This window comes from Lepidochelys kempii, chromosome 3, assembly GCF_965140265.1.
Source record: "Lepidochelys kempii isolate rLepKem1 chromosome 3, rLepKem1.hap2, whole genome shotgun sequence".
Lineage (NCBI taxonomy): Eukaryota > Metazoa > Chordata > Testudines > Cheloniidae > Lepidochelys > Lepidochelys kempii.
The window spans coordinates 166,127,990-166,152,187 of NC_133258.1; the positions used below are offsets into that span (position 1 = coordinate 166,127,990).

At 42.0% G+C, this 24,198-nt stretch overlaps 2 protein-coding genes across 7 annotated transcripts in view; one reads left to right on the forward strand and one right to left on the reverse strand.

Moving 5' to 3' along the window:
- The window catches only part of ANGEL2 (angel homolog 2), a 31,386-nt gene extending 21,813 nt beyond the window's left edge, over positions 1–9,573 (forward strand). For all 3 annotated transcript variants that reach the window (XM_073338929.1, XM_073338931.1, XM_073338930.1), the window contains 3 exons: positions 430–490; positions 2,555–2,718; positions 5,047–9,573. In XM_073338929.1, coding sequence (XP_073195030.1) covers positions 430–490; positions 2,555–2,718; positions 5,047–5,201 — 380 coding nt within the window. In that variant the 3' untranslated portion in view covers positions 5,202–9,573. The remainder of the gene's footprint in view (positions 1–429; positions 491–2,554; positions 2,719–5,046) is intronic.
- Positions 9,574–9,747: 174 nt separating this feature from the next.
- The window catches only part of VASH2 (vasohibin 2), a 68,901-nt gene continuing 54,450 nt past the window's right edge, over positions 9,748–24,198 (reverse strand). For all 4 annotated transcript variants that reach the window (XM_073338934.1, XM_073338932.1, XM_073338933.1 and 1 more), the window contains 2 exons: positions 20,489–20,604; positions 9,748–13,228 (listed from right to left, as the gene is read on the reverse strand). In XM_073338934.1, the coding sequence (XP_073195035.1) occupies positions 13,156–13,228; positions 20,489–20,604 (189 nt within the window). In that variant the 3' untranslated portion in view covers positions 9,748–13,155. The remainder of the gene's footprint in view (positions 13,229–20,488; positions 20,605–24,198) is intronic.

Sequence of the window (24,198 nt, forward strand, 5' to 3'; positions counted from 1 at the left end):
GTTTTTCACCATCCTAGGCATTTTCAGGCTTAGGCCTTAGAAAAATAAATTCCTTTGAGATTAACATGCAGTAGGTGACTAGAATTATTAGAACCATTGTTGTGGGCTATTTTTAAAACCTTCCATCTAAGTCTACTTTTTGTCTTTATGTTCAAGGTTAAACATACGTTCAGCTCATCTGAATTGCTCTGTAATTTGAAAGTGTATGTTTCTAGGTAAAGTTTTCTGGAAAGGTACAGATTGGTTTGAAGGGGCTCTAATGAAACTGGGCAATTCAATCCAGTTTTTATTTATTTGATCTTTCCCATCAAAAGAAAAATAAATAGCATTTGAAGATGTTGTCCTAGGCTACTTTTCCTATAGTTTTTCTCCAGTGGTCTTAATGATCTCATTTAAAACATAGATAAGAAATTCTCTTTATTTTTGTAGGTGGAGAAAAAAAAGAATCGAAACTGGAGCACACAGAAGAGATCATAATAGCAGCTGAAAAGTAAGTCCTGGAAAACCTGAGAAGGCTGTTGGTTGGCTCCTATTTATAAAAAAAAAAAAAAAAAAAAGGCAAAACCAAAACCATGATCATCTATGGTATGATTTCAAATTAGATAACTGATAAAACTGTACGTGATCTTCTAATTGGGTTTTGTATCTGCCGGTGTAGGTTGTTAAAATATACGTATTTACATGTCTCTATTTACATGGACATTATCTAATAAAACACACCCACAACAAAAAAGACATTTTCAAAAGTAGACGTCACCACACCTAAACCCTCATCTTCTCAAGTAAAAGTCTCAGAAATGGAGTCAGTGCAGTTTTCAGAGCTAATGTAACGTTTCCTCTGACATTTCACAACTGTGTTCTGGTGAGTTAGTTCCTGCACCCTTGAATTATCAGAGCAGTTAGAGGATGTGAATAAAAACAAACTAAAATTAAATTGTATGTTTCATCATTCTTATACTGGTGATCTTACTTTCAGCAACTACACTAGTTCAAAAGCATGGCTGCCTATTGTTTTCAAAAGTAGTAATTGGAGAATAGAACCCAGAAAAATTTGGATTAGGATAACTATGCGAAGGGCAAAAAATCATCTTTCATTTAAAAGTGAAAGAAAAGATAACCACAGATGGGAAAGGATTAGAATTATGTATTGTAAAGGACCATTTCTGTATGTGCAACTGATGCATGTTATTCCAAACTAAGGAGCTGAGGTTAAGGAAATATCAAGACTGGCTACTGGGCAAGATCCATCTCTCCTCATTAAACAATACTTTTGACATCTGTTTACTTTTGGATATAACCAGCACTCTTTGTTTTATAGTGATGTAGCAAAGCCATAGAATTTGGGGCCAGCAGCAGAAATCTGTTTATAAGTGGCAGCAGTATCCAGCTGCTTAAATTCTCATATTTCCTCCTATTTTGATCATTTTGGAGATGCTGGTTTATAAATGTTAATAAGTATCCTTATTGGGAAACAAAGAACTGTGGTAATGAAGAGGGGAGAGATCAAACTGGATAGAACAGGAAGAAGTTTAATTATTTTAAAAACTCTTCTCCCCAAGAATTCCATATTGGACAGGCATGGAGACAGGTACTTCCTTTCTCTTTTTAGACTCATAACTAAGTTTTAAAAAGAAAAAGCCTAAAAGCATTTAAAGATTTAATGTGAAGACTCCTAGTTAGACCCAAAAGTTTACTTAAAAATCAAGAGGGTGCCTTCCAGTTTAGACTGGCATGGAGGGACATGTGGTTGGTGTCAAGAGGAAGGAAGAATACAGTAATTACATGGGTGGAAGAGCTAATCCAGAGGAAGCACTTATCCAAAGGTCTGGCCTACATTACAAATTTAGGTTGACTTAACTACATCATTCAGGCCTGTGAGAAATTTCACTCCCTGTGCAATGTAATTAAGCCATCCTCAGTCATGGTCGATGGAGGAATTCTTTCATCAATTAGCTACTGCCTCTTGCTGAGATGGATTTACTACAGTAATGGAATAACCCCTTCCATCTACACTACAGCCATACAGCTGTGCTGCTGTGGCATTTCTCGTGTAGACTGACCCTAAATCTCTTTGAAAGTCAATGGGACAGGATCCTAAGTGTTAAATCACTTGAAAATTGGACTTAGGGCATGCTTACACTACCACTTATGTCACTTAGGGGTGTGAAAAAACAGACCCCTGCTTGACATAAGTTTTTTACTGGCAAAAGCACTTGTGTGCACAGTGCTATGTCAGCGGGAGACCTCTCTCCTGTTGGCATAGAGTGGCTACATGAGCAATCTTATAGCGGTGCAACTGTGCCACCCACCATAAGTTCGCTAGCGTAGACATGGCCTTAGACTCCTTTGAAAATTGTACCTTAGGTCCCTGCTCCAAGAAGTTAACAAGATGCAAAACATGAGAATGTTACATTCGGAGGGTGTTAAAAATAGACTCTGTTTATGCAGCTTATTTGTTTTGCCATAATAACTAAAAAAGTGTGTTTTATTAATGACTAAGTCTTTTACTTAGTAGCGATAATGAAGTAAAATACTTCTGTGTAATTCTGTTTAGGTTTCCTTCAAAATTACAACACCACTTTAGATTATCTTCGGTCTATTCTCATTACTTACCTGAAAGTGGGATTCCAGAAGTAACAACTTGTCATTCCAGAAGTGCTGTCACTGTGGATTACATTTTCTATTCTGCAGCAAAGGATGATAGTGCTGCTCAGCCAGGTAAAGAAGCTGAATTGAAGCACTGAAGTTCTCTTAAGGAATATCTCCCTGCTGAATGATAAACTTCAGAACCTAGCCTAAAAGGAGGCATATTGGTAAATTTCACAGATCTCAAGTACACAAAAGATACTAACCTCAGTGATTTACAAGTGCCCAAACATTTTGAACATGTGAACTGTTCCCTCACAGATTAATGCTACTGTCTTATCTCTTCCTGTCATTTATTTTCTCCCTTACTGATTGATGTTAGCTTGTTGTTTGCTGGGATCATTGTAGTATGTAGGGGACATCCTCTGTAGAACACTGCAGAGGCCTGCATAGTTTCTTTTACTAAAAACTTTGACGCTTATGTGGTCGTCATTGTCTCCCTGACTATAAGATTCAAGGAGGTGAGACTCCTGACGAGCATTAAGTAAAGAAGTGAACACCAAGGTAATATCACTGTCATTCAGTAGCCTATGTGAGCTTAGTGACTAGACCAGTGACATGATTGGTTCACATTTTCAAGAATATGATGAACAGAGATTTCAGATGCGTTAGAGATGATATATGACCACTTCGGCATAAGTGCTCATATTTAAAATTACCTTGGAGCAGCATTAGTGTTTGTCTCAAGAGATGACCTATGTGGTTTTGAGATCTCTTGGTATGGGGTGAAAAATCACACTGGAGCAGCGCATTTGTGTGTGTGTGTGTGTGTGTGTGTACCTGTGCCACAATTTTGTGGTTGTAGTTGCAGCTAAAACTCACCAGATGGTGCAAGGAAGACATAACGCATTTGAGTGGGTACCCTTTCTTGGCTTTTAAATGTTACCAACGAAGCAACATACCACTTACCGTATTTGTGGTCTTGTTGTGGGTTCCCTGAGAGACACATTTCCATGTTTTACAATTGGCCATCTGCTTTGCTTCATCCTACATCATCATACAGGATAATGAGCCTTTTATATTGCTTGAAATCCTTTGTTTCACAAAACCATTATACAGTGCAGCCTGGCCAGCTGAATCATTCTAGGGATAAATCCCAGAACAGGGAGACCTGGGTTCCATTCCTACCTTAAGCACAGTCTTCCAGTGTGGCCTTTTCAAATTGCTTAACCATCTGTGCCTCAGTTTTCTATACACTACCAAATGTAAAAGGAAAAATGCAAGAAAATTAATCTAGCGTCAAGGACTTGGTTTTGCAATGTGCTGAAAACTTCTGCAAGGTGCCATGTGTCCTCAACTGCCCCTGACTTCAGTGTGAGTTAAGGTTGCTCAGCACCTTGCAAGACTGAGCCCTAAATACCTAGAATGCCCTAATTGCGTGCCCTAATTAAAGTTGTATTCAGTTTTGCTCTGAAAACAGGAGTTCAGGCTCTTTGTTTTATATGAAAAAGTGTATCTGCCCCAAACTTTCAGCATATAATCTGAGTAAAACTTGAATTTTCTGAGTAGTTCCAAGAAAACTGATTAGTTAGTTTCCAAGTGCTAATAAATTTTAAAAATTGTCGAATAAAGAGTTTGTGTTCTAAGTCTGGTAAGGTTTTGGACCTCATTATCTTATAACCTACAGGTACGTTTGGGGGTGGAGGGGTCTCTGGAGCTAGGTCAATTTGTTAATTAACCCCAAAAAATGGGTTTTACTGCATAGCTGTTGGTTTATTGTATGCTTAGTTGTGGGAAACCAGTTTGAGACCCAGCTTTTGGTTCTATGTAGCCCAGGAGTTCTGTGGTACTGTTCAGACAGTTCAGGAGCGCTCCTGAACCAGCTGAATAGTTTTATCCATGAAGATCCAGATCTTTGCCACAGCAACTGTAGCTTTGAAGACCAGGATGTGTGCAAAAAGTTCCGCTGGTTCAGGATCTGTGCTGAAGCCGTATTCCTGAGCTGACTGAACAGTTTCACAATGACTAGGCTTGTCTTCAGTGCAGTCACAGTTGCTGGCTTGTTAGAGCTCTGGAAAGCTGCTTGAAGAGTGAAGTTCCTGAACCAGCTGAGTAGTTTCATGGAGACCAAAAGTAGCTGCTGGCTTGTTGAAGACCAGGAGTTCTGTGAAGCTGTCCAGCTTTTCATGAACAAAGCAACAGCTACTGTGTCGAAGGTCTTGTTTGTTATGTATAGAATGAGCTTAACTCTCACACAACACAGTTGATATCAGCTGTGAAGTGATCTGTGCAAATTTGTGTATAGCATCGTTGTTACCAAAGCATTGTATTAAGACCTCACAAGTCACTCCTCCCAGGTTGGAGTCCTCCTTCCATGTATAAGGCGGGTGTGGGTGTGTATGATTTGACTCACAACGGTGTGTTTTCTGCACATACTTTTCTTCTTTTCTTTTTATGTAGGAGCCGAAGATACTTTTGATGGAGGTCTGAAGCTTCTTGGTAGATTATCACTTTTAACAGAGCAAGATCTGTGGACAGTTAATGGTCTTCCCAATGAACATAACTCTTCCGATCACCTGTCCTTACTAGCTCAGTTCAGGCTTATTGAACAATAATTCCCAAATTATTTTTATATCTGCACTTTCCTTCACCTTCTCTTCTTCCTGTAATTTGTTTAATTCAGGGATTGTCAGACTGGTTAAAGTTAAGTTCGCCTGGATGCTGAATTTTTAGTGTTGTGTAAAGTAGAGTTTTTAAAGAGATTTCTTTGTAAAGTTGCTTAAATTACTTTATGGAGTCATTAAGAGAAAAAAAAAGTTTACATTAGCTTCCTCTTTTTGATAATGGAAAATGTCTGTGCCATAATCTGAAAATGGCATTATTTTTTAAAAAGATAATGTTTTTATTGTAAATCATAGTAAAATGGGTGATGGTTCTTAAGTACAGTGTACATCTCTCAATCCTTCAAGCAAAAGATTGTGTGTTTGTAGCAAGCTTTATAATGAGCTCAAAGTAGATTTCTATGTACTTTCAAGTGTGCTCTATTTCAAGTTGTTTTTGTTGCCTTCCCCAAATATCTAAATATTGGACACAATCTTGGAGTCCCTCGGCAGGAATTTAGCTAGTGCCGGGGCAGCAGGATTGGGCCTATTCTTGCAGTATAGTAATTAGTTGTACTCTAAAAAGTGATTGTGTAATGGTTAATCTTACAAGAGTACAACATGTTTTGCTGATGTGCAGAAGCTTTAAAAAGAATCTGAAATGAAACCAAGTAGGCAAGTGGTGGTAGCTGAACACAAAGCGGTACAACACAGGCTGAACTGAAGGAACTTTCATATTTGAAACTGGGGTTTTTTAGTTTTTTTTTTTTTAAACAGACTTCTCAAAAAGTCTCACTCCCAGATGTTTCAGAAGTGTTTACAGAGTAGATGAGGCTGTTTTTCATGTATTCATCATTTAAATATTGTAACATTACTACAGCTCCAGAATATTCAGCACGTAAAGATTCCCTCATGTTCAGTTTCATAATACACCATGATGCAGCATACCCTGCAAAACACCTAGGATTTACAGATTAAACCTTAATGTACTACTACATTAACAAACTTCTTGGATGAGGGGAGGACAAACAGAAATTCTTGTGACTTAATTCAATCGCACACAGATCCATACATAATTTAACTAACCAGTATAATTTCTAAATAGAGTTGCTCTCACTAGTGTGCTGATAGAAAAACTGAAACTTCTACTTGATCATTATATTCCAATAAGCAGCTGAATTCAGAAACATTTCTTTGTTCAGTCCACTTTCATGTCCCATTTTCTGTATTAACTTTAATTTTACTATTTTAATTACAGAATAACCATCTTCTTGATTGTCACTTTATATTCTGAGACTTAAGCTAAACATTATTTCATGCACCAGAGGAATGTGGGGCCAATGACAGTCCAGTTGATTTGAACTCGTAATTCAGACTGTTCTGGGGTGATTGGATTTTTGGTTCAGTTTGAATGGTTTTCCTCTGATCTTTGCTAACTAGATTGTGACTTAAGGATCCATCTGCACAGTGAGCTACTCTTTCTGGCTGTATAGCCACCCATTCAGTTAATGCTGAAAAACAAATGCTAGCTATTGTCTAATACTAAACTTTATTTAAAAATAGGAAATAGTTCTTGGTGTACCCCATTTTATGTGGGTTAGGGCAAAGCCTTTAAGGTCTAGGACTAGTAAATGCAGCTATGCTGGCAGGCAAATGGCTGAATGACTTAACTATTTTTGTGAAGATGCCAGATAAATCTGAAAGGGCCATCTTCTGAGCCTATTGTACAAGTGCTGCATGTGGGTGATCTGTATAGGAGCAAGGGGAGATAGCAGAAAGGGTTGAAGCACTGTCACTGTGGGAGAAAGAGATGTCTGCTGTCTGGGACTTCTATCCCCTGCTCTGGAGAAGCAAAAGGATCCCTGATGGCACCTGCTTTCTCCTGCAAACACCCCATGTTGTCTTCCAAGGCATTCATTCAGCCCCTTCTGCCATTGCCTTTCCCATAACCACTGCAGCTCTTAAATTGGAGTTGTTAGATTATTATATAATCTATTGACAGTAATTCCCACTTTGTTTCAGAATTCAGAGCTATTCTGATGCATGTGTGTAGGGGAAAAGGCCTCTTGCTTAACCAAGTGGATCTAATGTGCTACATGAGAAAAGAGTGCCTAGCACTAAGCTTATTGGTTGTTCTGTCTGGTTCATTGTCTCTGACCTGGTGTGTTCAATGTCAGATTTTTAGGAAGCTTTCACTGTCCTTGCTTGTTATTCATTTTTTTTTTCTTTTGCTGCTAGGACAGATTAGGGAAGATCAGTAAACGGTGAAAATGTATAGTGCTTGGGGATAGTAGTAGAGGTTGGGAAAGTGGCAAAGAGTCCTGTGGCACCTTATAGACTAACAGACGTATTGGAGCATGAGCTTTTGTGGGTGAATACCCACTTGTACATGGAATATCACAGAAGCACATACTAGGCTGTTTGTGTATACTTCAATACCTGGAACACAAGAGCTTTGAACTCCACACATTTGTACTCTGATTCATGGTGGAGTGTTTTTCCTGTGTTAGTGTTTTTTTTAAAGTGGCTATGGGTAGAATTTGATAAATTTACCTGTTCTATTTTAAAATGGTTTAGCTGTGGTGTTTAAAGAACACTGGGAAATTCTCCAGCTTTATATAATTGAAGTGGGGAAAGGGTGAGAGCTTGGCCCTTTTCTTACTCTTCATGTAATAGTGCTAGAGTTTCTGGCAAACAGCTGACTCTGACCTGCACACTGTTTAACAGTGGTGCTAAGTCCTTTACAGCTCCTTGAATATCCTTTACATGAAGACAATTGAAACGTTTTCACTAAAAATGTTTGTTCCTGAAAGGGAATCAAAGATTTCCACTGAAGCTGGAGGTTTGTCGGTATGTCAGCTTTTATTTATCTACAATTCATATGATAAAGCTAAATCAATTTAAATTGTAATTATTTTAATGGGGATGTTACAATAAACACATGAGCTTCCTAATAAACATACAAGATGATGGGGTTGCAAATGCAGCCTATTCCCCAACTAAGTGAGATGGGCAGAATTTGACATTTAAGCTATATACCACTTATCTTAAGTGATCATTAAAAACTTACACCTGTCCCACACTTACTGAGCTGGCAGAACTTGTGCTAAGCCACTGCTCAGGCTCAACTAGTGCGAGAGTTCTTGCATTTTGATGGCTGAAAGCAAGAGTCAGGCATGAAAAACTAGAGCTACCTTATCACTGACTGGAGCCCTAGCCTAGTTGTAGAGCAACATTGCTCTTCTTACAATTTTAGCAATGCATCACAACTCACAGTTAACCCATCACATCACTACAGACGATATTAGGCTGCTGCATAACAAGCTGAGCCTCTGTATGATACGATATCTTTCTCCCAACTCCTGACTTCATAGAAGAAGGGCAGGCTGAGATCTTATTTTCTTCTGCCAGTGAATGGCTTCTAGTTCTTCCCAAGGGCCTGTTCTTGTTGAACCCTCCACTTGTGGCTTTGTAAGAGGCAGTGCTGATACAAGCCAAGGCTTTAAAGAGCTGTCTCCAGAAACATTTCTGGGCGTTGGTATACTCAATGCACATACTTGTCCGCACCGGCTCCCATACCAACCTCCTAGTTCATACATGAGATTGTAGACCAGACAAACTTAGAAAATAGTTGAGAAATGTTCATGCTGAAACATTGAGTTTCCACCTCCCTGCCCTGCAAAGCATAATCTTGGTTTGGTAGAAAGAGTACTTTTTTCTTCTATCCCTACAGGATAGGGGAGCCCAGCCATGGAATGAACTATGTACAGTGCTAGTCTGTATCTGGTCACAGTTTTGAAAGATATTGTTTACCAATTGAACAAGCCAGACACTTCAGAAAGTAAAAGCTTACCCTAGTTTTATCTGATAGATAGCTATTTGGTGCTGCTAGAACTACAGAGTACTTACATGCAGGCTCTATCAAGGAAGGCTTTTAACATCTTAACAGCCAATTAACCAAGGTGTTGAAGGAAGACACCTGCCTGCCTCAAGGACATTCCCCGTTTCCCTCCTGCCCAAATCTAAACCAACAAGGCCACTAATACCGTTCTGCTTTATCAGCACATATTATTAGCAAAGAACCTGAATTACTCCCTTCTCTCTTCAAGAGACAACCCTTGTCTTTGGACAATGCTTTAGGGGATGGAGCAGAGACTTTACTGTCAGGGCAAAGCAACAGCTGTTAGGGGGGAGATGTAGCATTCATTACTGATGAAAGATGCTGAGTGAGTGGTGTTTATTATTTCAAGGGTCTCCTTTTAGTTTCTTGGTAGGTGCCATCACTAGGGGAAACAAGAACCCACCATATGATTGAGTGCTTAATGCTTAGGTTACTTTGTGCCAAATAGTCATGGGCTGATTTAATAAAGATTTGATTTTTTTGAAATTTTGCATTAACCCCTCCTCCATTCTGGTGTTACTAGCCTATACTGAGTGAACGCTTTAAAAACACTTTTCCCCACCATGACTATATCATTTAGTTCATACTGCTTCTACCACCACCTGTACATTAATACACATGGCAAAAATCATAATGGGCTATTTAAAAAAAAAGATCAAGACATTTTATTAAAATTCCATGCTGCACATAAACATACAAGTGATAAGAAAAGCAAGACCTGGAACCATGCACATGTATTCTAGTATATCAATTGACAAGTTTGCAATGAGCTAGAAAAACAGGCAGTTGGAATCACAGTTTTAAAAGGTAAGACAAAAATGCAAATGCAAGAGCAAATTTAAAGAGAATTAATAAAATTCACTTGTACTTCAAAACAATGTACAAAATAAATTTGTCACAGCTTTATATCTTAGAAAAGCTTCGGTGTAGTAAGTTAGAAGTTCAGATAAAACATGTAACCCAAAATACTCTGGATGCCGGTAAAACCACATCATCAAGTTGGAAGAAATGCAAAATAGTCAGGGTACTGTAGAAAAAGAGATTTTTCAAAATCAAGTGTATTCTATCTAATGGCACAAAAGTACAGTTAAAATCAAGGCTTCTGTTGCTTAACTAATTCTTATTTTCCTTATCCCCTCATTAATGAGGAACCTGTTGTGTAAGCTAAGAGCTGACTCATGCTTACAAGGTCACAAAACTGAGCTGTACATGTTTTAGAATTTAAATTCTATTGATAATCATAACTGTTTAAAATTTGACACTAATACAAACCATGGTCTTTCCCCATTCTTTACCTCCACCCTAACCCTCTCCCCTCTCCTCCCCCGGCCCCAACCCTATCCTATTCAAAACCTATCTTAAAGCATATCAGACCTGATAAATACACAAAACAAAAAGGCTGTGGGCTATAATGAAACCTGATGTTTTACTGCAAGGAACCCTCTCCATAACTCAGGAAAAGGAAATCCTCTCAATTCAGGTTTCAGAGGAGCAGCTGTGCTAGTCTGTATCCACAAAAAGAATGAGGAGTACTTGTGGCACCTTAGAGACTAACAAATTTATTTGAGCATAAGCTTTTGTGAGCTACAGCTCACTTCATCCGATGCATGCAGGTCATCCTCACCGGTGCTGTTCTTCAGACAGAAGGGAAATCGTTTTGAGAAACCAAAATGAAATGTGAATTACGAAAAGAAATTACCAGCAGTTTTTTATTTGCTATGGGGGGGGGGGGAGATAGATACATAACCCCAATCTTGCAATGAGCTCCAAATACATCTGCAGCAAACCCAGCCAATTACACTGGAGCCCTGTTCAACTGCAGCAGGACCTGCCAGGGCTCATTGCCAGAATGGGGCCTTAATTTGTTCTCTAGTCATTTTGTAGCTTATTTCACCATTGCGTATTGCAAAAATTCCCCCTCTTTTTATAAAAAGTCATGTTCTCTTCCTCCAGGCATAAGACAGGCCAGACAACAGATCAATATATTATTCAGTGTTTATGTACTAGTTTGCTTGGGGAAACTTTTCCGTTAAAAGTACTAAGGCAGTTGATTTACTGTACTTTATAACAAAATGGCCACATTCACCCCTCCCTGCCCCACCAAAATGACTATGGCCTTGCACCCTCATTCACGCCTAGTCCCGCTTACACTGTGAACGTGTAAAAATAACACTGCAAGCTGCAAGGCCATGGAAAATCAGACTCCAGCTTTGGGGACTGACTTCTCTTAACAGCTAAATATTTATTAAAAATGTGAGACTCCTACTTCTCACAAGGGGCTGCGAGCTCCTGCCGGGCAGCGCAGCAGTGGTTGGATGGGCAGAGGTTCTGGGGGGTGGGGGCAGTCGGGATGGGGAACAGGGTGGGTTGGATAGGCATGGGAGTCCTGGGGCCTATCAGGGGGTGGAGGTGTGGATAGGGGGCGGGGCAGTCAGGGACAGGGAGCAGGGGGTTTGGATGGGTGGAGGGTTCTGAGGGGGACGGGAAGTGGGAGGGGGTGGATAGGGGGCAAGGGCCAGGCCGTTTCGGGAGGCACAGCCTTCCCTACCTGGCTCTCCGTACAGTTTCGGAACCCCGATGTGGCCCTCAGGCCAAAAAGTTTGCCCACCCCTGGTGTACAGGCTAGCTTTTTCAGAACAGCTCAGCTCCCACTTATGCACCTAAATGAAGTGGCTAAACTTTCAAGTACTCAGCACCCACTAACTCCCAGAGCTCAATGAGAACTCCTGGGTGCGGAGCACTTTGAAAATTTGACCACTTCAGAAATCTGACTACTTCCATTAGGTCCCTAAATGGGAGCTAAGCTGGTTTGAAAATCCAGCCATACATCCATAGTGCTAGTTAAATCCATCAGTAAAAGGACACTATAAGGAAGGAGGAGATAGACAAACTTGTTCTTGAAAAAAATATCCTGAAAATCAACTATTATTGCTACACTTATTCTAATAAGAATTTCTTTAGCCAGGTCTTTTTAAAGGTCACTAAGTTACTGTAATGCATATAAACAAGAATCTTCCCTAATTTGTGATGTCTGATCTTAATATAAGACACAAAGGCATCATCACCTTAGACTGTTTAACCTTCAAAGACAAATGATTCAAAATTACACACAAATATGAATAGAAAAGTAAACTCTCAAGGAAGCCTATTGATTCTGACATTTCCTCGTGAATCTGACTGTACACGCAGTTTGACTGTTAATACAATGCAAATGCTAGTCTCTACAAAACAATGATCTCCAGGTCTTGTGCTTTAACAGTCTAGTCTGCAAAGTTTAAAAGCTTGTGACAAAGTTTTAAAAAATTATGAAATTTTAAAAATTCATTGTTGGCCGGTTATTAAAAAACCCAACAGAAACCTCAACCGGTTCTCTGTATTTCTAATAAGACAGCAGTGCTTTCAAGAAGACACTTGCATATAATCAAACCTTACACTCTCTCATAGGCATGCACATGATAAGAGTGGTGGGGTGCATCTAATGCAGTTCTATAGTACTCCCAGAAATGCTGGCAAACCGTACAAATTGATTATAAAATTAAAATGGTCAATTTTGCATATCTGTTGTATACTGAGGTAATAGACACTTTAAAAGTCACATCCACCTCTGCACTGCCATTTTTATTGCTGAATAAAAATATTAATACTGACTGTTTAAACCGACTGCCCCCAGCACGTTAACACTAACGAGAAATAGATTTCATCACCACTCTTCTAATACTACCAATGTAGCACAATATTCAAAGCCAATTAAATAGATTAGAAACAATTATTTAAAATAAAAAAAAAACAACCCACCACCTTAGTTCCCTCCTATTTGACGGGGGGAAGAAAGCCTGGTGAAGATAATTTAGTTTTTCATTGATGCCGCTTAATGAACTTAAAAAAAGATAATACTGCCATCATCATTCTAGAATTTCTATTTTCTAAGTGAAACTTGAAATAAAATCCACAAGTTCTTAATAAATAGGCCTGGTTTCTTTTCTTTTTTACCCCCCTTCCTTCCAACGGAGCGTAGGGTAATGGGCGGGTGAAGCACCATGGAAGCCCTCCATCTGGTCTATGGCTTTGTTAGATGCGTAGTTGATAGCCCACTTCATTCAATGTAGTGAGATCACCCACTTTCTTGTCCATCACGGCAGGCCTGCAGTCAAAGAGGGAAGAGGTGGTCAGCAGTCAGCATTTCTTTGACACAGAGATTGTGCAATTGAAAACACCATTTCAAAAAAAGAAACTAATGGAACAAAGTCTCTTGTCACTTAATCTAATGTAAAAACAGGACTAAACTTTTTTTTGTTGAATGAACTAATTATGCCATGTTATCATCTTGACATTGTGATGGCAAGAAGATCAGAGCTGCATGCAGAGACTTGGGGAACAGTGTGTAAATCCTTTAAAGGTAAATCCTGTAGGTTCCCCACTCCTTTGCAAGGATTTAAACATTACATAGATAAACATTAAACAGCAAAAATAATCTCAGAAAAATACAGGATTTATTTAGAAAAAGTGAAAGAAAGAGAGATGCTCTCAAGTTAAAAGTCAACCTCTTCAGGCATCTTCTTTTTTCTGGTGAATACTATTTAACCTGCTCTCATTAATTGGATCAAAAATTTTGGGGGCTTTGTTGGTTGGCATCTCATTTACTAACCAATCCTTTTTCCTGTGACTCTGTCTCTGCTGTACAGTTTGGACAAATACCTTTCCAATTGAGTTGTAACTGGAGCAGTTCACTTTTGACTATTAGCTGTTCATTTGAGATGCATTGTTTCTGCTCTTTGAGTCAGTCAGTTGCACCAGTGAAGGTGAGGGCAGAAAATAACACTTTTCTACTATGAATTCACATAGCTTTTGAGATTTAGGAACCTTGTTGTGAGTAGCTAGTGCTCCTTTGACTATTCACAAATTGAACTCAAATTGTTTATTCACTAATCTGTTTCTACAACTAGCGCTATAAATAGTTTTAGCCTCTTCTGAATTGTTACCCTGTGTCCTGTCTTATTTCTTATTTAGCTTTTAAACACTTTGCAGAAAGGAAAGTGTCTTAACTATGGGCCCAATCACCTGTGAGAGGGGATTAAGCCTGAGAAGATCTCTGCAAGGTTTTTGTTGAGGTTTTTCACATAGTCCTTCAGAGAGGATCGGGCCATAGCTCCATCTCCCAGAGCCTGTGCAGACACCAGACAACCAGTGGGAGATCAGCTCCATGTCCACGAAGGCCAACACCCTGGCTCTGCTTCCTCAGCCTTAAAGGGGGAATCCCAGCAGTTGGTTCAGTAAGGCCTGGAGTTGTATTCATTTTCCTCCGCAAGTCTAGTGTGGGTGGGATGATTCCCTTGGGTCTGCCCACATTTTACCAACGTGCCTAGTCCCACCAGCCCTCCTGTTTGTGAATCCCAGTACCTGCAACATACATGAGGCTTGGGGGAAAAGGCCGGGGAACACTGACATGGAGGCATCAGAGCTCCTTTCTTTTCCCATGGTGGTGGAGTGACTGGCACCGAGGGTCCCTTCCATGTGGATTATGGGGATACAGTCAGGCCTTGTAACTGTGCTAAATAAATACTCTATGAGTAGCTCTGATCTTCCTAGCCTATCATGTCCAGCAGGCTGCATTTCCTGTTGGAATTGTGACTAAAATGGCAGCCTCAGGCACTAACCAGCTCCTCAATTCATACTGATTGTGAAACATCCTCAGGTATTTTTAAATACTGCTTCAAAGTCTCCTTGTATATCCTAATCATAGAATATCAGGGTTGGAAGGGACCTCAGGAGGTCATCTAGTCCAACCCCCTGCTCAAAAGCAGGACCAATCCCCAATTAAATCATCCCAGCCAGGGCTTTGTCAAGCCTGACCTTAAAAACTTCTAAGGAAGGAGATTCCACCACCTCCCTAGGCAACGCATTCCAGTGTTTCACCACCCTCCTAGTGAAAAAGTTTTTCCTAATATCCAACCTAAACCTAATAGCCAACCTAATGAAGTATATCAACCTCTAGGCGTCCAGAGCAGCACTAAAACCACTACAGTTTTCCTGTCAATGTCTAATCAAAGTCAGTCTCACTAGAGATGCACATTATTACACTCACACAACATGCATTTATTAAAATTTCATGTAATATTAGCTGACATTTGCAGCACGGCTATTGGTGCTGACTCTCGCATTACATCCAGGCCCTAACTCTTCCCCAGATTAAAAATGAAACATTGCTTTCCAGTTTCATAAAGATGAATCAGAATTACCAGCCCCTCTGCTTTGGGTTTAGAAGAAAGAACAGAACCAAACAAGGGACCATTCTGTGCTAAGGCAACACTGCAATTTAGAGGGGTTTTTTTGTTTTGGTTTTTTTTGTTTTGGCTTTATTCTTGTAAAATTTTCCAAAAGGATAAAAATAACATATAGCTTTTTATTTAAATGTAGAATTAAATAATATGCACCGCCGTGTGGCTGAATATGGGCCTGATTCTCTCCTTAGATCAGTATTACACTGGTTTAACTCCATTGATTTCAGGGGAGCCACTCTAGATTTACGCCAGTGAAAATGAGATGCGAATCTGACGACAAAGGCCTGATCCTGCAAACAGTGCCTGGCATGGTGCTCAGCATCCACTGTAGCTGTAAATCCAGTAGTAAGTGTCTGCAGGATTAAGCTCTAATTTAAATAAAACTAAAAATTAATCTGAAATAACTCTCTTATTTGAGAGGTTTTCAGTGCAAAACTAAGTAACGGGGGAGATTCTTCCGCATGGCTCCATCTAGCTGGGTTGTCTAATTAGAAGTTCATGGATTAATCTATCCCTATTGTATTTCACTTGTAACAAGAGTGAATGCACAGAATTAACTCAAATTTATCTTCTGAAAGCCTGGATTAGCATTCCGGTCTTTTAGGAAAATACAAAAACTCATTAAACTGTAATGAACAAGAGAAGGAACTGAAGCTATTCTATTTGGATGTGTTTACACTAGGCTGGAGGTACCCCATCGTTGTGAAAGGCCTGAACTTAACAATGTAATAGGAGCCAACATTTCAGAACACTCCCTCCCTTGGTGCAATCGCAACATTGCACACACAATATGGGCTTATTTAGCACTAGCATGCAGGTGAAAGGTTGGGGTAGATAAGGGGCAGCTCTAGAGGGACCCATGGGTGCAATTTAACCCACAAAAGTCAGGATTAATGAATGTGCACTGCAAAGGGTCACTTAGATTTGGCCCAGACACGCTTCTGTCACGACAGAATGGCTGCTGGGCCAAATTTGACCAAATGATGTTGCGAGCTGGCACATGGGGTCACAGCACTACTCAGGTTTCACACCTACCCCAGCAGGGCCCAGATCCCACTGGTGCTGTCACTAGATTCATTTCATTGGGCCCGAGGAATCCAGCAGGCCAAGAGCCAGAGGTAGGAGCGGGGTCTGGGGTACTACTCCCATCGGCGGTGGAGCCAGAGCTCGGCGAGACGGGACCGGGAGCAGCTACCCAGCCGCATGCAGGGCAGAGCATCCCCATCCCTGCAGAGAGGGCAGCAACCCCACAGGTCTGGCTCCTCTGACGCCCCTTCCCCAAACCCCACATCTATTCAATCGTGAGGCTACACTGCCCCTGGGATGTATATAATCCACCTAGAAACGGAAGGATTCACACATCAGCTCTTGAGCTCAGGAAAATGCTGTAGTGAAAACATTTCAGCTTCAGTGTGCTGAGTCTTCCCAGGAGGGGCCTATATAATTTTATTGTCGACAAAGAGCAGTCTGTAATAACAGCTTGCCATCAGCAGGTGAACCCTCTCCAGTGAATGCCAGGATCTTATTCAGTCTCTGCCAGCTAATAATGTAGCTCAGCCTAGCATGGGTATTGTGTGGCATGAAAGGCCTCTCTACTCTGTAATTGGCTATAATTAGAGCATGCAAATAAGAGATTCATAAAGAGATAAGATGCACAATGCCCATATCCACGTTCAAGCTGTTCATTGTTTGGTTAGGAGCACAGGTGCCTAAACATCTTTTTGCCAGCGGAATAAATTTGAGGGCATCTCAAAACAGCTAGGTTCTTCCCAGCCAAAAGAAGGGGGAGTGCACAAGCTTCCTTTATGTATTTCCTTCCCTGCATTAACTAACCTTTGGAAACCTCTTAACTCTACGGGACCAGCATACTCTCCATCAGTCCTCCCAAGTCACTTACTAAGTGGCACTAAACTCACCTCTTTGCCCCTTCGTTTCCCTCCTGTCCCAGGTCTGATAGCTCCAGTTACAATAGGCAGAAACCAAGAGTTGTTTGGCCACAGAGGGGAGCAGGCTCAGAAAGCAAGGGGCTCCTGGAATTGGAAGGGATGGTCTCCCACCAAGAGGCTACCTACAGCATCAGAACCACCTGCAAGGCGTTCCACTATGGCTTGGCTGAAAAGAGGAATGTGGCCAGTGCCCAAGCTGCCATAACTGCCAGTCAGTCAGTGTCCTAGGGGTTAGTGTGGTTTTAAAACAAGGCCTGGATTCTGCTCACTCATCAGTTCTACATCAATGTGACTCCACTGGCTTAGTTACTCCTGATTTACCCCCGTGTAAATGAGAGAAAAGTCGGTCTCCATGGGCCAGACACTGAAGTATTGAGGTGCCTGAAGACAGAGATAGGCACCAGTAGGATAGCAGTGGAGGTGCTTTTGAAAATTCCACTAGGTGCCTATCTGCATCTTTAGGCACCTAAACAGCTTTGAGAATCTGGCTCCTGGTGACTACAGTGAACCACATTCTAGCATAAACAGACTGTATAATGATGGGAAGGAGCATCACTTAACACCAGCTTCTTCAACCTTTACCTAAACCAGGCATGTCCATCCATATCCAGACGCCTTTACTAAGGCCTGCTTTCCAAAGGAGCGGCTGCAACTCCCCTAAAAGTCAATGAGCAGCAGCAAGTACTGTGCACCTCTGACAAGCAGGACTCTTAGTTAGGTGCTTGAATACAGATTTAGGCATCCACGTTTAACACTTTTGAAATTCTCTCTGATGGTGGAAAGGTGCCTCTGTTCATGAGCAACACTCGCAGCTTGGTCCTTGTGGAAAGGCCCAGTTGGACTGCACAGAGATTTTGGAAGGCCACCACATGCACACAGACAGCTCTTGAGCTTTTCCTCATATAGTATGTCCAATGAATCCACATTCCAGGCTGAATGGCAGTCCTGACATTCCTCCTTTGTGGCATGGCAGCTGCAGGCTACTGACGGACTTCAGGTCAATAGGCTAAACATCCAAAGTTACTACGTAAATAAAGACACTCCAAACCTCATCACAGCTGGCAACTTTGGTGACTTTTCTCCTCCCCTTTCTCCCATGGAACCTGTCTAAGGCCAAGGCCTTGTCTACACTGGCACTGTGCAGTGCTGCAACTTTCTTTCTAAGGGGTGTGAAAAAACACCCCGCTGAGCACTGCAACTTTCAGCACTGTAAAGTGCCAGTGTAGACAGTACCTCAGCGCTGGGAGCTACTCCCCCCGTGGAGGTGGGAGCTACTCCCCCCGTGGAGGTGGGAGCTACTCCCCCCGTGGAGGTGCTTTTTTTATAGCGCTGGGAGACTTCTATAGTGCCGCGACTACACAGCTATGTTAAAGCTTAACGTTGCTAGTGAAGACATACTCTCAGGGCTTGGCTACACTTCCATTTTATAGCGCTCTAACTTGCTGGCTCAGGGGTGTGAAAAATCACCCCCCTGAGCGCAGCAAGTCCGAGCGCTTTAAAGCACCAGCGTAAACAAGTTCCGAGCGCTGGGAGCATGGGTGCTAATCCCGTCGTGGAGGTGGATTACCAGGAGCGCTGGGAGAGCTCCCTCCCAGCGCTCGCGGACGACCACACTCACACTCCAAAGCGCTGCCGCGGGAACGCTCCCATAAGAGCACTTTGAAGTTTCCAGTGTAGCCATGCCCTAAGTCCGGTCTACCCTGGGGGACCACAGCACTGCCTGGAGTCTCTATAGCACTACGTGCTGCAGCCCAGTCCCCAATACACTGCCTCCTGCTGCATGCCCCCTAGGGGGAGGGTCTCAGAAGGCAGTCTTATAGCTGTCTTTTTCAGTTCTGGTGCTGGGGGAATCCTCCCCGTAGCTGGATGCAGAACTTCAGAGCCCCTTCTTTATGCCACTAGTGTAGAGGGGCCGGAGCAGGAATGAGAATCTCACGCAAGGAGTCTCAATTCTCAGTTTCCTGCTCTAATCAGATCTGCTGTCTAGTTACAAGTCATCATTATATAGTCCAAGGCTTTATTTTACTATAACTATATGTAATGCCATTAGAGATGGAGCACAAAGAACACCATGCAAGAGAAGGATCCTGGGCAGGTGTGTGTGTTTCGCGTGGAAATGCAGACACTGCAGACCATGGAGTCACCACCTGACTCCAGTGGGTCAAAGCTAGACTACTTTTATTTCACTTGTCCTTTCATATTGAATAAATTAAGCAATAAGAATAGAGCAGGGTTGCTGTACAGCTGACGCTTGCTCAGCAGTTAGCTCTCAGAAAGCCTGAGGCGTCTTTGTAAAGCCAGCGACATTGACACTCCTCTCCAGAATGAACATCTGTGCCATTCGAACAACTGCGGTAGCAGTGTTAGAAACCCAAAGATGAAAATATCCCTCAAGGACTATATGGGAAGGGAAAGTGCCTGGAGTGGCAGGGCCTTTAAACTACTATAATTATCCAGACACCAAATGAGGACTGGAGCCCCTGCTGATCAGCCCAAAATATAATGATGCAGATAGAATACGAATTTACATGTAAAACGTAAACCTGCTGTTAAATCATCAGCTGCTACCTGCATTAATATAGATTTAGAAAGTCAGTCTAACTTCTTTCTTAGCTACTAACAAAGAATTAGACCAACAGTCCCACTGGAAACTTACTTGAAAAGTGCTCATCATAAATAGTGACTAATTTGTGGCCACACAGGTACTTCATAGGTGTCATTCTGCTGCACAGCATGGCCTTTCAGAACTTCACTCCAACCGCAACATGGCTAGAACTCACATCCTCCGACTCCAAAAGCACAGACCCTTACCACTCGAACTCTAGGAGAATCTCCACTAGCTTCTAGCAGTATAAAGCCCATGATACAAATATCCCTCCAGGAGTACGTGGGAAGGGAAAGTGCTTTCTGTCCCTCCAGCAGCTGTTATTAAGAGACCGCGTGAAGAGCATGTGCAATACCACCGTGCTATTAGCACTGAGAGCTCGAGCCATAGAGTTAACCAGAATCTCTGAAGCATACACAAATAGGCAAACTGCTATGGCGGATGAATCCCAATATCCCTCCAAATCCATAGTTTAGCTTTACTGCGTCCTTACGCAGAGTTTCTGATCCATCAACAAATGGGGCATCAGCTCAAAGAGAACACATGAGCGGGAGCAAAGCAGAAATACTCACGATTTGTCTCTTCTGCACACCCGTCTCGGAGGGCTGACTTGCCTTCGCCGAGGGGACAGTGACTTGCCTCGTGATCTCTCTTTGATTGGAGAGTGGGCACTTGAGGGTTTCAGAATCTGGAAGGAGGAGGGGAAGAGAGGCACTGAATAAAGACGCCTGTTCAACATTTAAAAAAAAGAAAGACCCCGTGATAATACTGGAGATCAGAAATGGGACACAGAGCCTGTAGTCTCTTGAGGTTTATGTGAATCCTGCCCAGGCTGGAAGGGACTGAAAGCTGTTATCAGTGCCCCGTTGTGAAATTAGTTGGTGGCCTCAATCCAGTTTCCAGATACGCTGACGTCACAAAAACCATCACCACAACTGGCCTTCTAGTCAGCAGTCTCAGCAGAGAGACCATGGGACGGCAAACGAACTACCCTGTCCCCTTAGCGGCGGTTGCCCTCAACTCACAGTAAAGCACATTGTGACAGCAGCATGGAACTGTTCTATGGACAAATACGAAACTTGAGTCTCAAAGGCTATCACTGGGCCTGATTTGTGTCTCACTTAGCTCAGTTTTATACCACTTCTACCAACTTCAGTGGAGTAACTTCTGATTTACCCCAGTGTGATAGGGAGAAGTATAAGATCCATTATTCTCTATCTAAAAAAATCATGAGGAATAGCCATCTTTTAAAGATTAGACAAAAAATAGTGGACCAGTTCCTCCGCTGGCATAAATCCTAGTGGTTCTACTGTGGCAGGTTACACCAGCTGAGTGTCTGGCCCATAATTCCTTTTTGACGGAACAATGCAAATTATGCTCCATTCATCCCCATGGCAGAGTGAGTGATCACAGTGGGACTGACTCAAAATGCAGAAGTTCATCTCACCCCATATTTGAACATGAACACGAGAAAGATTTAATGTGTGTTATAGCAGTGCAGGGTCACCGTACACTTGTTTTCCACATCTGGAGACCCTGGGAAACATTCTGTTCTCAAAAAGAACGTGGAGTACTTGTGGCACCTTAGAGACTAACAAATATATTTGGACATAAGCTTTCGAGGGCTAAAACCCACTTCATCAGATGCATGGAGTGGAAAATACAGTAGGAAGATATATATATACAGAGAACAAGAAAAGATGGGGGATTGCCTTACCAACTCTAACAAGACAAATCAATTACAGTGGCAACCCCCATCTTTTCACGTTCTCTGTATATATATCTTCCTACTGTATTTTCCACTCCATGCATCTAATGAAGTGGGTTTTAGCCCACGAAAGCTTATGCCCAAATAAATTTGCTAGTCTCCAAGGTGCCACAAGTACTCCTTCTTTTTGCTGATACAGATTAACACAGCTACCACTCTGAATTCTGTTCTCAGTTACATCAGTGTAGATCCAGAATAGTCAGTGAGTTCCCCCAGATTTACATCTGTGGAACAGAGAAGAATATGGCTCCCTAGCTCTTTGGTCCTGCATGGAAATCCATCTGGTGTTTCTTCCTGCATTTGGGTCTGATGGACACTAGGCAAATGACCTATTGTCAACAAACCTGTTAATTGGAGTTGATGGGGACAAATCTTTTCTCCACCATCACAGGGAAACCTGCTAGTGCTCACTAGACTCCACATTCTGTCCGAAAGGAAAACAGTGGGGCCCCAACTACACTGTTCTCAGCTGTCTGAGAAAACCCACTGTCAACAAGAGATCATTTCCCTAGTGTATTTGGACTTTTATTTGTGCACAGCATAAGCCACCAGAGGGTGGAAGAGCAGGGTGCTGCAGGTTGGGATGCGGGGTCCACTGGCAAAGCTGTACATGCGAGCTTTTGTGACACCTGCAAATACTATATATCGCCAAGACCTGCACTGTTAGCCCCTTGCTTGCCTAAGCACTACATTCACTCAAGTTAAAAATTCCACAAACATTGCCTTGGCCTAATTACATTCCCCTCCACCCCCACCCCTTTGTTAAATAAAGGAGCTTCATAGGAAAGTGTGGATGAACAACAGTGAGCTCTACAAAATGGGGATGATGGTGCTTGCCTCCTTTGTAAAACAGAGCTATGAATGAGAACTGCTATATAAGAGCTTATTATTAAGACAAAGACATGCATGGAGTGAGACACATTCCACACTGAACAAGGAATGTGCTTTCTCACACGGGTCTTGCTCCAATTCTCGCTTTCTCCCCTTCTGTCATGCAGGCACATCTAAAGACTTTACATTTAGGGGATGAATCCTGCTGGTCCTTACTCTTGCAAGGAGCCTGTCATAAATATAAAGGGAAGGGTAAACCCCTTTGAAATCCCTCCTGGCCAGGGGAAAGCTCCTCTCACCTGTAAAGGGTTAAGAAGCTAAAGGTAACCTCGCTGGCACCTGACCAAAATGACCAATGAGGAGACAAGATACTTTCAAAAGCTGGGAGGAGGGAGAGAAACAAAGGGTCTGTGGGTCTGTAGATATGCTGGTTTCTGCAGGGGATAGACCAGGAATGGAGTCTTAGAACTTTTAGTAAGTAATCTAGCTAGGTATGTGTTAGATTGTGATTTCTTTAAATGGCTGAGAAAAGAATTGTGCTGAATAGAATAACTATTTCTGTCTGTGTATCTTTTTTGTAACTTAAGGTTTTGCCTAGAGGGGTTCTCTATGTTTTTGAATCTAATTACCCTGTAAGATGTCTACCATCCTGATTTTACAGGGGGGATTTCTTTATTTCTATTTACTTCTATTTTTATTAAAAGTCTTCTTGTAAGAAAACTGAATGCTTTTTCATTGTTCTCAGATCCAAGGGTTTGGGTCTGTGGTCACCTATGCAAATTGGTGAGGCTTTTTATCCAACATTTCCCAGGAAAGGGGGGGTGCAAGTGTTGGGAGGATTGTTCATTGTTCTTAAGATCCAAGGGTCTGGGTCTGTAGTCACGTAGGCAAATTGGTGAGGCTTTTTACCAAACCTTGTCCAGGAAGTGGGGTGCAAGGTTTTGGGAAGTATTTTGGGGGGAAAGACGCGTCCAAACAGCTCTTCCCCAGTAACCAGTATTAGTTTGGTGGTGGTAGCGGCCAGTCCAAGGACAACGGGTGGAATATTTTGTACCTTGGGGAAGTTTTGACCTAAGCTGGTAAAGATAAGCTTAGGAGGTTTTTCATGCAGGTCCCCACATCTGTACCCTAGAGTTCAGAGTGGGGGAGGAACCTTGACAGAGCCCCAGTGACTCCACTGTGCAGTCAGCACTGGTTTCAGTGGGACTCCTCGTGGAAGTAAAGCAAGCAGGTTCTGGCCCTTGATTAGCTGTTAAAAACCAACATTCAGTATCTTACAATATCCTCTGAGGTTTAAAAGGCCTAATGCAAATAAGCTGCCCTGACAGTCCCATCAGCTAGAATGGGGCTGGGCTCCAATGTAGAACTTTGCAGTGTTGCTGTGGGACAGCACAGATGCTTACCTGAGCCTGCACTGCCGACTCCCACAGTTTTTGACCAATAACACAAGTTAAGCTGTAAGATCTCAAAATAAGACAGACAATCTCAGACACTAACAATAGGCCAAACTCCCCTAGCATGAATCAGTTCCACTGTCTGACTGCCCTACAGACCAGCCAGACGCTATCAGACTTGCTCTCAGGAAGCAGGGCCTCCCCTTCCACTGCCTTCTTGGATTCATAACTGTGCTCTGCACAGCTCACTGGCCTTGACTTGAGGTGAATGATCTGGGTGAGGAAAGTG